General features: G+C 48.6%; 1 protein-coding gene across 3 annotated transcripts in view; it reads left to right on the top strand.

Annotated features, from left to right (window-relative positions):
* The window catches only part of TAOK3 (TAO kinase 3), an 81611-nt gene extending 65973 nt beyond the window's left edge, over nucleotides 1–15638 (top strand). For all 3 annotated transcript variants that reach the window (XM_032198791.1, XM_032198792.1, XM_032198790.1), the window contains 8 exons: nucleotides 984–1118; nucleotides 8201–8437; nucleotides 9063–9191; nucleotides 10525–10728; nucleotides 13264–13503; nucleotides 14493–14705; nucleotides 14804–14986; nucleotides 15109–15638. In XM_032198791.1, the coding sequence (XP_032054682.1) occupies nucleotides 984–1118; nucleotides 8201–8437; nucleotides 9063–9191; nucleotides 10525–10728; nucleotides 13264–13503; nucleotides 14493–14705; nucleotides 14804–14986; nucleotides 15109–15270 (1503 nt within the window). In that variant the 3' untranslated portion in view covers nucleotides 15271–15638. The remainder of the gene's footprint in view (nucleotides 1–983; nucleotides 1119–8200; nucleotides 8438–9062; nucleotides 9192–10524; nucleotides 10729–13263; nucleotides 13504–14492; nucleotides 14706–14803; nucleotides 14987–15108) is intronic.
* The last annotated feature ends 1278 nt before the right edge of the window (nucleotides 15639–16916 follow it).

Here is a 16916-nt window from a genome sequence, read left to right as displayed (position 1 = left end):
GGTGGTGGTTAGCAGGAGCTCGAGGAGGGCAGCCACAAAGCCGTGCCAGGAGCCCTGCGGTGGGTGCGTGGCCGTCAGCTCCCGTCACGGGACACGGCAGGCACCCGGCGGTGGTCGGAGCTGTCTGCAGGTGTGCTGACTTCTGGAGGCCACCTCTTCAATTAGCAGGTTCCCAATGGTGCTTCTGACGAGCGTGGCTGGTTGGGGTCTCCATGGGCTCGCCAGGAGCTCTGCTGTCCTCAAACCCAGCCCGCGGCGCTTCGGCAGAAGCACGGCCGCTGCTCGCCGCGCCTTTGCCAGCGAGCGAGCAGGGGAAGGCTGCATGAGAAACCATTTGTGCTGAAACCCGTGAGCTGTTGCTTTAAAGGGAAAAAAAAAAAAAAATCCTTTGTGGGCTGTGGAGAGAAAGTGCTAGAAGCGTGCGGGATCATGACTGGAAAGCAGGATCCCTGAGTGGCGGCGGCGGCGATCCTGCGCGGCGGCAGGGAGCGAGCCGGGACGCCGGTCCCGCTGCCGGGACAGAGGAGCCGGGCTGCCAAGGGAATGAGGCAAAATGTTGCTCTGGTGTTAAAAGGCAGCGGCGGCGGCTTTGCTAGACATGGAAGTCACGTTTTTCAAGGGATTACTCGGTTGCAGTGCTTTAAGCCAACCTTTCTGAGGAGCCCGGTCGCTCTGCATTGCTTTGTGCTTCTGAGTCTTTTTTTTTTCCGCACGTATGTAATACTGGAGGTTTAAAAAAAAAAAAAAAAAAAAAATCTGCCAGGGATTCAGAAGGCATCCCGCTAGCGATCAGCTGACACGCCGAACCGAAGCTGCAATGTGTTGCTTATTCATTTTGTACCGTGGGAGCTGCAGGGGCTAGCAGAGAGCTAAACTATGCATTTCAAACAGCCGTGCTTGTGCAGAAAGAGGGCTGAGAGACAGGCAGCCGCCGAGGAAAGAGCACAGCTGGACTTTCTCCTTGTTTTTATCCATTTCTGCAGGATCATGTATTTATAAGGGATGAGGTGGGCCACAGGGATCGCAGGCCTGAGGTGCGGCCTACCCAGTCAGTGCAGAATCAGGCCCTCCACTACCGGAACCGAGAGCGCTTTGCCACAATCAAATCAGCGTCTTTGGTAAGCAGCCCCCACCCCTGCTCTCTCTCTGTCTCTCTGTTTCTCTCTCTCTCTCTGGGAAGGGGTCAAGAAAAAATTTTTTTCTCTCTTAATTTTTTTTAATCTGTTGGCATAGCAACTAGATATTGCACCGAATGATGTTTTAGCCGTGTGTGTGAAATGTAAGGTGTAGGGTATCTGTAATATCTGGGCTTTCACACTGCATATCTTTCCAGCCGATGTGGAATAAGCCACATTTGTGGGTGAAGCTAATATCGTCTTAGATTTTTTTTTTTTCCTCTTCCACCTATCTCCTTTGTTAGGGCTGCTGCTATTAACAAATGTGCTTGTTTGCATGTGCATTAAGAGTGTCTATGTGCTTGTGTGAAATACGGTTAAATGCTGTGGAAATGCAGATGCATATGGGTTTTGAAACAATAAGATTGCTGTTTCCAGGATGAGCTGCTGCCGATTTTTTTTATTATTTTTTAATTATTTTTCCCATTCATTCATTCATTTATTTCAAACAACTGTGCTGTGACTGCGCTTTGCAGGCTGATCCCCGGGCGGGATCGCGGGGTTGCAAGAGCCGAGGGCTCACGGCGGGGCTGTGGGCTTACAAAGAGGAGGGGGATGGGCTGAATCCATCCAGATTTGTACTATTGCAAATGTGATTGCTGTAGGATGCCTTTGTAGTAGCGAGAGGGGTGTGTGCCGCCAGAGTTGGCGACCGCGCCGCCTCCCCGGCACCCGCGCGGCTGCGGCCGGCAGCAGCCTTCGGAGGGGCCCGCTCGTGGGAGCGGGGTGAGAAGCGGGGTGGATGGATGGATGGACAGATGGATGGATGGACATGTCAGTGAAAGATTCGGGCCCCCCGGCGTTGGAGGTCACATGGACAGGAGCGTTAGGAAGCACCGTGCCGCTTGCCTGCTGCCATGACATCATCCTGGACCAGCCCCGAAATTACAACAGCAGCCCTCCCCTTCTTGCTCTGCCCTGGCTGAATGATTTTTTTTAATTTTTTTTTTTATTTTTTGCCTTCACCACCACCATTTCTTGATCCCCCTGCACAGATCTGCTCGATCTCTCCGCGTGCAAGAGGCAGCGGCGTGTGTGTGACCACAGCTAAAGGTTGCCAGCCGAGCAGAAAAGCAGCGGCAGTGCCAGCAGCCAAATACCTTCCCGTATGGTGGTTGCTGCTGCTGTGAAATCCTGAAATGACGCTGAGGCGTTCAGACCTGTCACCAGACACTTTGCAGGCTGAGATTTGGGGCAGGGCATCTGAGTTCCACCTTCTGCAGGGGTATTTCTGTGTAACACCACCTGACTGCTCCCTGGGGCTGAGTCCCCTGCTCCCCATCCTCCTCTCCCCGATTTCAGGATCCTCCTCTCCCTGATTTCAGAATTGACCTAGAAATGAGCACGTTAGAGGTCTTCTGGTCTCCTGGAGACCCTCTGCCTTGCACATTTTTTCTCTTTTGTGTGTGTGCATACAGCACAACACCAGCACTGTTGCCTGCACTCAACAAATAAAAGTAGGATACTGTTAAGTTGGCTGGAAGGACGAAATGATAAATGGCTGAAATCCCATCATCCAAACATGTATGTAAATTGATTTCTAGATCATTGTCAGTGTGAAACGTACTCATGATCTCTTACTCCCCATGGAAAGCTGCACTTCCTGTCCTGCCCTCAGCAGCAGAGTCCATCGCTCTTCTCTTCCTCGGACGTGTCCTCCCTGAGCTTCTTGGGTGGGTGAAGTTATCGTGCGGTGAGGCCCCCTTGGGAGCTGGTCAAAGAGGGTGGCACAAGGATAAGGACAGCGAGGTCTTCACAGTCCTCTGAGCTCTGGGGAAAGCAGTGGATGTCCCAGGGTCACTTTTCAGTCCCATGGCAGTCCCCTGCGGGGCTGGGACCGTGTAGGCCTTACTTAGCCACTTGGATTTCCTGAATTGCTCCGCTTCAATCACCAAGTGATTAACAAGATACCTGGCCAGGAAGATGCTGGGCTTTTTGGACAACTTTTCTGCTTTCTGATTTTCTGTGGAACACGCTCTGATACGGCTTAGAGTTCACACCAGCGCAGCAGTACGTGCATGGCACCTTCTGGGACACGGGGAAGTCCCAACCCTTGTCTCATTGTGTTAGCCACTGGGCCTGGGGAGGAGCACACAGCATGTCATGTACAAACTTCATTGTTCCCCATCACATGCGTACGTATCCTCTTCCCCAACAAGAGAGAAGTTCCCCAAAACACCCCCTGGGTGTTACAGGAGGCATTGCTGTGTCCTTAGGTTCTGAGATTGCAGGGTAGGGAAGTAATTTCAGTTTGTTTACAAGAAAAATACTTTAATTTCAGTTAATTTTCTGTTAATTTCAGTTAATTTTATGATGGGCTTTCTCTTTAATGATCTTTCACCTCTGCATTTTCCAAAATGGAAATCTAGAAAACAGTCTAAATTTCAGCCTTTTCCCCCAAACACAAAGAATGCCAGTATACATCCTTGGGGTTGAAGTGCTGGCATGGCTGTCACACTCTTCTTTTTTTAACCCCTGTGCATTCAGTTACCTCTGGGTGACTGGAGGGTGTCAGTGGGTGGCACATTGCTGGTCCTGCTATGGCCAAGGGAAAACTGTCACACCTGCCCCCTTGTCTCCTGTTCCAGTACCTGGGGGGAAGACAAGGTCTGGCGTGTAGCTGACAGGGGGAGGATGACCTAAACATGTCTGAAAGTTAGTGTGAAACCAGAAATCCAGACTATTCATCTGTGTGAATTTATTCTTTCAAATGTTATCTAAAAAAATAAATAATCCTATGTGATAGCTCCTAGATCACTGCTGCTGACCATCAGTTGGCTTCTCAGCACCTGGGCACTGCTTTTGGGCACAGGAAGGTTACACAGCTGAGAGCCACGTAGCCTGCATTGCAGAACATCCTGAATTACCAGAAAATGGGAGTTCTGACACCAAATTTAACGCTATGGGGTGATATTTGGGTGTCAAAACATCTGCTGTGGGATGTGCTGGACACCACCTGCGACAAGAGAAGAGGGCAGCACTGGAGGAGGGGCACCGAGTGCAGGGCCGGTGGGCTGCGCACGTCGCTTCCCCTGGACCAGATCCAGGGTCTCGGGTGCTCATGTTCCTGATGTTCACCCTGACATCAGGATACTGCAGGCTGAGGAAAGGCTTTCTGAAGGGCTCTGTCAGCTTGGAAGTCTGGTCTCTTCCTAAAAACAAGCTCAAATAGCTTTAGCGAGTGAAGGGGACCGCAAACAGGAGGGCTGCACTAGACAGCTCTGCGCTCCCGATGTCCCAGAGATTTTAAGTGCAGTTCCCCTGCCCTGTTTTTCTGCAAAAGCATCACATGAATAATAAGGAAACTGGGCAGGCTTTCAGATAACATAGTGAAATGGGTTATCCACAAAGGAACGGGCTGTGAATATCTCTCTCCACTCTTTCAGTGATGCTTTGATATTATTTATAACAGGCTTAAAAAAAAAAAAAAAAAAAAAGAGGGCAAATGGGGTTAAGAAAGCTGAAGGAGTGTTCTTGCTTTTTGAAACAAGTGCTTACCTTTGGTCTTATTTCAAGCAACAGTTTTAATAGTCACTCATTCCTGGACCACCACGTTCTTTGGCCATTGTGTGTTCCACCTTCTTCACCTCTTTTATTTTTCCTTATGGCACTCTTGGGACAGCATGGAACGGTGCTACAGGAAAACACTCTGCGTATTTCTGCTGTTGTATTCAAAATCGGTATCTGAAAAGGAGATCAGGTGCCAGCCACATCTCCATCTTACTTCACAGATTATCAGTGATCCATAAATTAAAAGTTACAACCAGGAACCTAAGCCTTGGAGCTGAGAAAGCTGCAGTGAAAAGGAAGGCTGCAGGTTGTGCGTGTTGACAAGACTGCACCTATCAACATTTTCCAGTGAAAGGTGTTCTTTTTAGATACGCGCAGAGAGGCACTGGTTTGCATTTCTGGGTGTCTTCCATACTCAACCCCTTAGCTCTCCACCACCTCACATATTTCCTTGATACCTGCTTTTGCAGCTTTCAAATGAGATGATCTAATGGGTAAAACTTCATAGAAAGATCAGGCAGTAGGGACCCTACTGAAGGCCTTGGCGTTCTCTTTGAAATCCAAATACTAGCAAAAATATTACATGATCTCATCCTGGGTGTGCGAAGCCAAATGTCTGGGTACATGTGAGCACTCTTCTCTGGCTGTGGCCATTAAAATGACATCGGGACAGTGTGACACCAAAACCTGGTGCGTTCACATGGTGGCTCTTCCCCTGCACCCTCTTCTGCTGAAGCAATGACATGTTTTTCCAGATGCTTGTGCTCTTCAGCAACTCATCTGGCTGCTGCCAAACAGATCCTTGCCCTAAAATACTGACTTGTTCTTTCTTATCTCAAGGAGGTTCTCTCATTGTGAGGGGCTGCTGGTGTCTTGCTCAGTCCTCTGCCACCACCCAGCAACGAGGACTTGGTATTTTGGTTAGTTATCAAGAGGTGAGAATAACCCTCGCTTGGGAGAACATTCAGTGTCTTGGTAGAGCGACATATATATATAATTATTTTATTTTATTTTATTTTTTTAAAAGGAACTCTAAGAACTGGCAGTTTAGAGAAGTTGTGAGCCCAGCTTCCTTACGTCAAGCCAAAATCTTGGAGAGTGAAAAAGAGGAAGTTTGGATTTTGTGACAAGTGAACTGCCTGTGAGAGTAGGTTGGGAAAGGCAGCTGCCTGTCTCAGCGCTGTGTATGCCAAAGATGCAGGGGGATAAGAAACTGAGGAAATGTCATGCCTTAAAGGCTGCTCTGTTTTATGCCGAGTTTTGGTTCTGCCGATGACTGATTCAACGTGCTTCAAGTAGAGCTTCAGGAAACCACAGTTTTCTGCTTTAAAGGATCCTGACATTTTCTGGTTACGTGGAGAAGAAATTTTGCAGTGAGCAATTCAGTTTTAATCTTTCCCCATTGTTATCTGTGGGATTACATTTGCAAAACGCTTCTTAAAGTTCAAAGTGCCTTTGTCTAAGAACGCTAGGGAGGTGATTACCGAGACTTGCCCAGATCTTGTTTTTCAGACGGTCACTGAGGCCGTGCACCCATCACAGGCTTCACCGTCAGAACCGTAACCATCCAGGTGTTGACATATTTAGTCTGAAGTGCTTCTCTGGTACCGAGCTGGTCACATCCAGCAGCTTATTCCAATCTCTTTCAACTTCACCCTTGCTGTCTTCGAGATCACTGTTTGTGGACCTCATCTTCAAGGCCAGAGTTCTGAAGAGTGTTGGTATTAATTAGAGATTACGGTGATAAATTAACTCTGTAGCATGAGCATGCTGAGTGCAGACATCAGATCCATAAAACGTCCACAAAGTCTACTGCCTTTCTGCTCCCTGCTGCCCTTCTTCTCCCTGGTCTTCAGGAAAGAAATGCTGCTTCTGTTTTTTAGAGATGAGGGCAAAGGGAAGACTGGCAAGGTTGGTAGTGGATTTTTAGATCCGTGTTTCTTATGTTCTTGCTGTTTGCCGTGTTCTGCCAAATTCTTGGTGCTGAGCGTGCCCCGTACGGTGCTCTGCTCTTTGCAACCAGGCAGGGCCTGAAACACGGTGCAATTGGGCAGATCCTGCACTGCTTCCTGCTGTTACCAGATCTCCCCAGCTTTTCTAAGCTATAGCAGAGCACCCCCCTAGTACTGGCTTTGTGTTTCAGCAATCATTCCCACATCCCCACGTGTTCTGATGCCTGACTGAGGTGGGTTTCAGTACCCAGCCCTGACCATATGAAGGCAGGCTTCCTCCTTACACTGGTGGCTGAGGTGTAAGCGTGTATTCAATCCAGACAACTTCAAAATAACATCCCAAAATTCCTCATGCAAGGAGGGCATGATTTGTGTGTCAGCACAATGAAGGTCTTCAGGTGCATCCTAAGCCTGAACTCACCTTAAAGGTCCCCAAAATGCGACCTCCGAATGGTGGCAGTGCTGGAGCAGGTGCCAAGTTCTTCCCCCTGGCTGCCTCTGGAGGAATTCTTCAGCCAGGCCGGGCTCTTGCAGGCTGCAGGAAGGGGAGGACTGTCGGTTCGTGAGGCTTCCGTAATCCCCTGCAAAGGGCTCAGCTCTGCTGCTCATGGTTAGTGTGAGGGGAGATGTCCCCTCTTCTGGAGTCAGACTGCAGCTCTACGTGTGTGCGAAAGGCTTTTGGCTCCCAAGGCTGAAAGATCTAGGCTAGAAGATCTGCTCATCTTCTATATGTGAAGTTCCTGGGACTGTATTCTTAATTAAAAAATAATAATAATTCAAAAATTGGTCTTGGACACTTTACATCTTTTGAAATGGAAGCATTCCCATTCAAGTTTTCTTCTGAAAAATTTTGGCACAACTTACTGGGTGTTTTTTTCCCTCTTTTCACATGGCTGTACTTAGGCATGGAAATGATGTGGAACCTGTGAGTTTGTTTCAGCTGAGCGGGGTTTAAAATCTGCTTAGACCATCTGATCAGTCTCGTTAAGAGCACACAGTTCCAGAACAGTGTTCCCTTGTTAGAAAACTTTCAGTTCTGGTAGGGAATGAGCTCAGTCTGCTGTCTTCTTGCATTTCAAGAAGAAATTTTGAAGGAGGTGCAGGAAATAGGTATTGAGGGACTGAACTGGTGCTTCCAGGAACGGGGAGTTTCTCAAAGTGGATGCCACCTTGTAAGCCCACGTAACCTTCAGGATTTGAGCCCTGTGTTTGAAGAAGGTTGCACAGCAGCCACCTGCGTTTCCAGATCTCCTCTGGTGTTTCCTGTATTGATGGGTAGTAACCCACTGGTTCCTCTGTTCATAACGTGACGTTTTCTGCTGTGTTACTGAAAATGAACGTGGAGTTGTCAGGAAAATATGGGAGGGAAGAACGAGGAGGGAGAAACCTTTTGGCCTGGTTTGTGATATTAAACAGCAGCACCCTGTGAAACCCCAAACAGCAATCATTCCCTGGAAGTTGACTCCTAAGAGCACAGCAGAGCGCGGCCTGCTTTATAGGTAAGCGGTGAACGGGGCAGCGAAGGCGGCCACCTAGCAGTTCTTTCCCTTTCCCTGCCATCAGGTTACAAGGCAGATCCATGAGCATGAGCAGGAGAACGAGTTGCGGGAACAGATGTCAGGATATAAGCGGATGCGGCGCCAGCACCAGAAGCAGCTGATCGCCCTGGAAAACAAGTTGAAGGCCGAGATGGATGAGCACCGCCTCAAGCTGCAGAAGGAGGTGGAGACGCATGCCAACAACTCGTCCATTGAGCTGGAGAAGCTGGCCAAGAAGCAAGTGGCTGTGATGGAGAAAGAGGTGGGTACAGATACAGGCTCCCTAGGCGTACGAGAAGCTTGAGAGGGAGAGGTTTGTACCAGCTCTCAGGGAAAGGGCAGTGGAAGTGCTGCTTAAACCCACGTTCTTGAGCACACAGATGGTCACTGCCTGGAGCTGCAGATTTGTGAAAGAATTGCACAGCCATGAGCTGACCCTCTGGGTGACGGGCGCTCCACTGGCACCCACTGATGCTGTAGCTGTGGAAAGTGACCGACAAACTTTGGGGGCACCTTGGGGAGGCTTCTGCCTCATGGCTGAGGTGTGTTATTGAGGCTGTGACAAAGCTCGTGGTGCTGTAACCTGTCCTTCTGCTGTCACTCAGCCTGTTCAGAAATTGGTACGTTAATTACATGGTAATTAGTGGGCTTCTGCCCTCTGGGGTGGTTTCGGTGAAGAGACGGAAAGAGGAAGCTCTTAAATGTACGTGGGCATTATGGTTTCTTCTTGTGCAAGCAGCTTGCATTTGGCCAAACGCTCATGACTGTGTCTGGCATAGGATGGGAGAATGACAGACAAAAAAAATGCCCAAAAGAAGACCAATTTATGCTGGATTCAGTACCTGCTCCTTCACCCCTGTTCTTTTTCCTTTCTCTGTGACTTGCAGGCAAAGACGGCTGCAGCAGATGAAAAGAAATTCCAGCAACAGATTTTGGCTCAGCAGAAGAAAGACCTGGCGACCTTTTTAGAAAGTCAGAAGAAACAATACAAGCTTTGCAAGGAAAAGATTAAAGAGGCAAGAAGCCATCGTTTTGGGGGCTGAACGGGGTGTGGCATGAACATGAACTAGACTTTCTTTTTGATTAACCTGAGCCAGCCCAAGGGTTTAAGGGATGCTGTCATACTTGGAAGCAAATTTAGATTCCCAGCTAGTAAAGTTTCAGGAACTGGGATCATCTGGCAGCATTTCTAGAATTAGGGATGCTGGAGGAGCCTTTGTGGGTTGCTGTAGAGCAGAATCTTTGAAAGCAAGGGTGATGAGGGGAAGTGGGAGTTCATAGAGCACTCTTCTTCCCCCTTTCCATCATTTGTTTTTCCCCTCAAGCCATAAGCAATCAGAACAGAGGTACACGTCACTTGATTAAAAACCCAGGGATCACTTACATGAAGTAGAAAAAAGGCAGGCTGAGGGATTTGGGGTTGTTCAGCCTGGAGAAGAGAAGGCTCCAGGGAGAGACCTTCCAACAGCCTGCCAGTACTTAAAGGGGGCTACAGGGGAGCTGGGGGGTGGGACTCTTTGTCAGGGAGTGCAGTGATAGGGGTGGTGGTTTTATACTTAAAGAGGACAGATTTAGATTAGATATAAGGAAGAAATTATTTCCTATGAGGGAGGTGAGGCCCTAGCATAGGTTGCCCAGAGAAGCTGTGGATGCCCCATCCCTGGAAATGCTCAAGGCCAGGCTGGATTGGGCTGGGGGCAGCCTGGCGTGGTGGGAGGTGCCCATTGCAGGGGGTTGCAACTAGATGATTTTTAAGGTCCCTTCCAACCTGAACCATTCTGTGAAATAAGTTACTTCAGTGCATAGCCTATATCTATCCCAAACTACGTTATTTAAGTACATCATCCCACCAGGTAGAAAAATCCTTTGCTGTTATGATGAATGTAGAGGGGACAGAATGGACAGTAAAGAGCCCCACAGAGGATCTGATTCAACAGACTTGAGCATGAGTTGAAGTAAAGGAAACTTAAGCACAAGCTGGACTCCTTTGTAAAACAGGTGCAGAGCTAGGAAGGGAGCCAAGGATTTTGACCCATTCTCTTTTCTGGATGGCCAGAGCCTCCCCTGCAGTGGTGTTTTCTGTCTTTTCCTTGCTGCAGTGTTCAGCCTTGAGGCATTTGTGCGTAATTGCCATTTCTTCCTGCTCCTCTTGGTGTGTTAATGCAGCTCTGGAAGCAGTAGGGCTGGGCATGGCAGGGGGATGAGTCTGGTTCCCCTTGTGCCTGCTCATTTTGGTGTCCTTCTGTGAACGGAATGGCAGAGGAGTAGCCAGCAACAGAAGGTCCTCCAAGTCCCATGTCGCAGTGATCCTAAGGAGAGTCTTGTTTTTTTGACTCTGTATGCATGCAGGAAATGAATGAGGACCACAGCACACCGAAGAAAGAGAAGCAGGAAAGAATATCCAAACACAAAGAGAACCTGCAGCACACGCAGGCTGAAGAGGAGGCCCATCTTCTCAGCCAGCAGAGACTCTTCTACGACAAAAACTGCCGTTTCTTCAAGAGAAAAACGATGATCAAGAGGCACGAGATGGAACAGCAGAACATTCGGGAAGTATGGCACTCTTCAGTTCTTTTTCCAGACATTTCCTTAACTGTTCTAGCTTCATGTCTGTAAAAGTTTGCTAGCTGCATGATACTAGATCTTCATATTTTAAGTTGTCAAACAGAACCGAGAAAAATGTAGGAAAAGTGTTTTGGGAACCCGTTTTCCATACAGAAATGTAGCTGGCACATGGCTGCTTTTATTTATTGAAGGAGGAGAGTGGCATAACTGGCTTGCAGAAAGAAATACTATGTGGGCTTTTAGATTTTTGGGGGGGAGCCTGTTGGGCTGCTTTCACAACGTGGGGCAGTTTTTGCCATGGTAGTAAGCATCAGGGCTGCCTGTAGGATGGGATGGCTGAAAGGACATCACGTGAGAAGTTGTGCTTGTTGGCAGAAGGAAACCCACACAGGTAAAATTGGTGTAGTGAAACAGTAATAACCTTAACAGAACAATACGGAGATTGCAGACCAAAATGCTACAAATGTTAATACCAAAAATTCAGTCCTGTTGTGTCTGTGCTCTGAGCATCTGTAAATAATCAGAAGTTGGTTTTGCCATTGGGCTCCACTCAAACCAGTGCTCAACGTGCCCAGAAGGGGTGGCAGTTTAAGGAGCAGCTGTTTAACGTCTGGCTTCTCCTCATTTTTTATTAACCCTCACTTTATGGGCTGCATGTAGTCAAATACCACGTTGCAAAAATAATTATTACTTCTAGGTATTTTTCTGTGGTCATCACTGTAGGATCTGAATTCTTCATGGAATGTTATTTTTGGACAAGGACTATGAGAAGGGGAAGGTATTTTAGTAACGGCTGAGAGTGAACGAGTGGTCAAAAAATTCTAATAATCATTTATTTAGTCTGTTACCAGACTATTCCACCATACTAACTGCTGCCCAGTATTTTACCTATGCAGAGCTTTGCTGCCCTTGAGTTTGGATGTGCCTGGAGCTGCTCAGCTGCTTAGCGAATCACACCCCAAAAATTAATGACTGTGTGAAAAATCAGATTTGGGCACACTTAGCACTGTGTGTAAGCTCTGTGGCAAGGGTGAGAACAGAATTCAGTTACCCAGTATGCTATTTAAGTGTATTTTAGCCAGGAAACGCTCCTCTGAGTTCTGGCATTTAAGCTCTAAGGAGTCTTACTTCTTCAATGATGTAAGTGTTGTTTATTTCCTGAAAATCATGCCCCTACTAATTAGTTCATATTCACTGGATAAGGTACCTGAAGTAAATAACGCCTTTAAAATGTTTTTTTCTTGATGTTTCAAGTCACCAAGAGGTTTTGTACAAGTGGGAAAGTGTTTGTGAGAAGTGGAGTGCCTGTTTGCTCTCCCTGAACTGAAATCAGGCGTGGAATGGGCCCCAGAGCAGCGGGTTGGCCTGTCCAAAGTGTAAGGCACAAGTGTCACAGGAAAGGATTTCAGCATATCAGTAGATCTCATTTTTTATTTTGTCTGTCAAGGGTGCAGCTTTGGCTTAAACACGAACACGTGCAGTGCCTTCACAGGGGTTAGAGCAGATTTGGAGGACCTGTTTGCAGGTGCTGAAGTTGAGCAGTACAACAGGATTACAGCATGAAGCAACAACTCTGAATTCCTAATGAGATTTCTTGCTTTGACTGCAAAAATTTGTTAGGCTGAGCCAACACGGGGCGCTCCCCGTGCTGGGCACTGGATGTGTACGTAGCGCAAAGCGGCCCCTGCTGTGCCGGAGCCTCGCATGAAGCGCGGTGATGGGTTTGTAGGCTGAGAGCTGAGGCAGAGGCAGACCAGCAGACCATCTGTGAAGGTCACCACATCGCCAGTGAGAGGTGCAGCTGTAATCACTGCTCAGCTGAGCTGGATTCAGCTCCAGGCTCTACAGGTTGTTGGCACTACCCCGAGACAGAAATAAAAGCAGCAATCAGGGAGAGAATCACTCATCATCCCCTTCCTTGGTCTGCAACGTGGTGAAGGTTTCCCTAGACTGTAGGGCTCTGTGTGGAGGAACAGTTACGTACATGTTGTGAAGTAGCATGAAACTTGGAATATATTTTAATTTTACAAAAAGATGCTGCACCTGGGGCCATAAATTACTTGTGTGTGGTGGCGGACTGGGTAAGAAAAAACAAATCTATGTTGGAGCTTTCTCCCCCGCTTTGGCCATTCTAGTATTAGTGATGAATAAGAAGCTCCGTATCTCTGTCTAGCAGAGATTTAAACTTAAAACAGAAAATACTTAATTCTGCACATTGTTGTCAGTCACCCCAGCTTGGAGCACCCAGGGATGAATTAAAAACCTCAGGGCTCTCAGCAGATGCAGGCGGCTCTCGTGTGGCCCCAGTGCCACCTGCTGGAGACTCACCAGGGGACCTGGGAGCTGGCAGAGGAGCAGTAACAGGGGTGCTGGGTGGCTGCTTTGTCACCATTCCCATCGTGCTGCTGGTTTCGGGTTTTTCTGTGGCATGTGAAAGTCATAGAAGCTGTCTAAAGGAGCAATTAGGGCACCCGGCCTTGCAAATTCAACTTCTGTCTTGTGCTCTGCTGTCCTCTTGTGCAGGAGTTAAACAAGAAGCGGACCCAGAAAGAAATGGAGCACGCCATGCTGATCCGGCACGACGAGTCGACGCGCGAGCTGGAGTACAGGCAGCTGCACACACTGCAGAAGCTGCGAATGGACCTGATCCGGCTGCAGCACCAGACTGAGCTCGAGAACCAGCTGGAATACAACAAGCGGCGAGAGCGGGAGCTGCACAGGAAGCATTTCATGGAGCTCCGGCAGCAACCAAAGAACCTGAAGGTGCTGGAAGCTTTCCTTCCTCCTCTTCCACCCTCTGTCCCGCCGTGCTTGCTGTGCGGGCAGGCTGTGCCCCTGCTGCTCCTCTCACAGCACCCACACCGCGGAGCCAGCGTTCTCCACCAGCTCTCCGAGCTCTCCTCTGCGTCGCTTTCCTTTGCTCAGAGCTGGTTGGTGTAAGGAAGTTGCAAGCCACTGTAGCAATGAGCTCAATGAGGATTTTATTTTATTTTTTTAAGTGCTGTGCTGATTGAGGCTGCTGGGTAAAACCAGGCTAGTCCTTAACCCAGCGTGACAGAACTTGCTTCTGATGGATGAGCTGTGCTGTCTGCATGCCCTTGCTCGTGTCAGCCTACAGACCTCGATGTGGGAAGGGGCTGGCTGATGCTTCCTCACTTTCAAAGGCAACCAAGGGAGAGAACCTGGGTGCGCTGAGCAGTGCTCTGTCCTAGTCCAGCCACGGGTTGGTTAGAAACCTCTGAGCTGCCCTGGGAGATCACTGCTCCTCCTCAGGATGCCCTAAAAAAAAAAAAAGGCAGCAGAGTGCTTTTATCCGTCTGGTCCCACTCTCACTAGCTGCCAGCTCTGCTGTCTCCACGTAGTGTGGTTGTGGTGAGGGAGGCAGCTGGTGGAGGCGTTTCTGGGTATGAGAACGGGAGGCCTTTAAGAGCAAGGCCGCCCTGTGTTTTGGGAGGCAGGTGGCAAGGCGATGGGCTGGGCGAGCTGCAGGAAGCAGTGGCAGAAGGTGGAAATAGCTAAGGAGGGTTTCATCGGTCCTGCTGCTGGCCCAGGCCTGCGGTCAGCAGCACCCCAACAGGGGCTGGAGCTGGCGCTGCTCGCTAGGTCGCTGCGTGCATGGAGCAGCTCCCGGCCGGGTGCAGGGGCAGGAGGTGGCGCAGAGCACGGGCAGCTGTGGCTCTCCTTTCGGGTGCGCTACAACCTCCCCGTTCCCAAAGCCCTTCGTGCTCTTCACATCGTTCCTTCCTTGGCAGGCCATGGAAATGCAGATCAAAAAGCAGTTCCAGGACACGTGCAAAGTGCAAACTAAGCAGTACAAAGCACTGAAGAATCACCAGCTGGAAGTAACTCCAAAGAGTGAGCACAAGACAATTTTGAAGAGCCTGAAGGACGAGCAGACGAGGAAGCTCGCCATCCTGGCAGAGCAGTACGAGCAAAGCATCAATGAGATGATGGCCTCGCAGGCGGTAGGTGCAGCGTGAGGCTCCTCCTGCCCCCGGGCCGGCGGCGTGGGGGCAGTCGGGCCGTCAGTCCGTGCAGCACGCGGTGTTCTTCCCCCTTACAGCTCCGGCTGGACGAGGCTCAAGAAGCGGAATGCCAAGCCCTGAGACTGCAACTCCAGCAGGAGATGGAGCTCCTCAACGCGTACCAGAGCAAAATTAAGATGCAGACAGAAGCACAGCATGAAAGAGAACTCCAGAAGCTGGAGCAACGGGTGTCGCTGCGCAGAGCACATCTGGAGCAAAAGGTAGGCACCGGGGGGGCTGCCAGGGGGTTCCTGTCAGCACGTACCCCTCTCGCGTGGGGTCGGCGCCCGGCCGGGAGCTGCCGCGCCGTGCCCTGAGGGGCTGCTGCCTGTGCTTCTTGCAGATCGAAGAGGAGCTAGCCGCCCTCCAGAAGGAACGCAGCGAGAGGATAAAGTTTCTGTTGGAAAGGCAGGAGCGAGAGATTGAAACGTTTGACATGGAGAGCTTGCGAATGGGCTTTGGGAATTTGGTCACATTAGAATATCCCAAGGAGGACTATAGATGAGATTAAATTTCTTTGCCATTTAGCAACAACAAAAAGATAAAAAGCAAACAAAATAATGACGAAACTTGCAAAACCAACATTCCCCATGTTAACGGGCGTGCTCTCTCTCTTTCTGTCTCTCTTACTGACATCGTGTCGGACTAGTGCCTGTATATTCTTACTCCATCAGGGGCCCCCTTTCCCCCTGTGTCAAGTCCCGGTGCAGGACAGCTCCTGGCGGTCTTTTCCATAGTATGTCACAGTATTGATGTCTCTGTGCAATGATTAAAAATGTTTCAGTGAAAACTTTGGAGACAATTTTAATGGAAAAAAAAAAAAAAAAGTGGATGTATGTTGCTTTTGAGCAATCACTCATTTTTACCACCAATCTACGAAAGTACAAAGCAAAAAAAAAATCCTCAAATGCTATATACAAACCCAGGGGGAGAGAGACTAAATCCGCAGCCTTACCTTAACTAGCTGCTGCATTATTTTATTTTATTTTTATTTTTTTGGTATTTATTCATCAGGAATAATTAAATAATAAAAAAATTTTATTAAAGATTGAGAAATTTGATACATTTTACAGAAAAAAAAAAACTTAATCGTGATGTACATATCAGTGGTGACATATTATTACTTTTTTGGGGGTGGGGAGGGGCGGGGCAAAGATCTGGTGATTTTTAGAAGAACCATGCCAGGCGAGGCGGGGATTAGACCTCGGTCCTCGGCATATTCTTGATTGTATCATAATCATTTTCTGCTGTCGCAGAGAATGTGAATACACTTAAATGAGCCCACAGGATCCCAGTAGCACAAATTGGGCTTTGTCAAATCGTGTATTTTGTGTATAGAAGGAATTTAAGGAGAGCTTTTACTTATTTTCATATTGTATTTTAACTGTTTCTCTGATCAAAAATTTTTTTACTTCTTTCCCCCCTTCCCTCCTGCTCCCTGCCACCCCGCCCACTTTCCGGTTCAGTACTTGGAGTTCAACACTGTCTGTCAGATCATCCTGAGCCCTTTCTTTTCTTTTTTTTTTGTTGTTTCTTTTGTTCCTCCCCCGAGTCCACCCCCAACCCCATGATCTCGGTCATAAATATTGCATTATTCACACTTTCAAACTGTGTATTTTCTTACAATAAAAAGATTAAAAAAAAAAGGCTTTACTTCTTTTGCATGCACTTTAAAAAAAAAAGAAAAAACAACAAAAGAACAAAAAAACATTTTTCAGGTTCAAAGGAAGAGCATGAATAACTGTCAGAGCTTTTAATTATATTTGTAAATAAAAGTGTTCATCACAACGCCTCGCTGTCTCATTGCGGGAAGGGCTCTGGGGCTGCCCCTGCGGGGAAGCTGCCGCAGGAACCGCTGGTGGGGGAGCTCCTGGGCTGCCCCGAAGCCGTTTATTGGGGCAGGGGAGGTGTTTGTGCCAACTCACGGCTTCTGCTCTCAGCTTTTTTGCCTTTCTTCCAGCCTGAGAAGTCCCGGGCTGTGAACCAGCCCTCACCAAGCACCAGGTAATGCAGGTGTTGGGGCACCTCCTCTCCACCTGTGTGTTTTGTGGATCTTGGTCTTTATTTGGGGTGTTTCCTTGAAGAGCTGTCACTCCTCACTTTTTTCTTTGCTGGCCCTGTGCATAGGAGCTATCCCAGGGGTGTGGTGGT

Source organism: Aythya fuligula, chromosome 17 (genome assembly GCF_009819795.1).
Source record: "Aythya fuligula isolate bAytFul2 chromosome 17, bAytFul2.pri, whole genome shotgun sequence".
Taxonomy (NCBI): domain Eukaryota; kingdom Metazoa; phylum Chordata; class Aves; order Anseriformes; family Anatidae; genus Aythya; species Aythya fuligula.
This window is presented reverse-complemented; position numbering and strand designations above follow the sequence as displayed.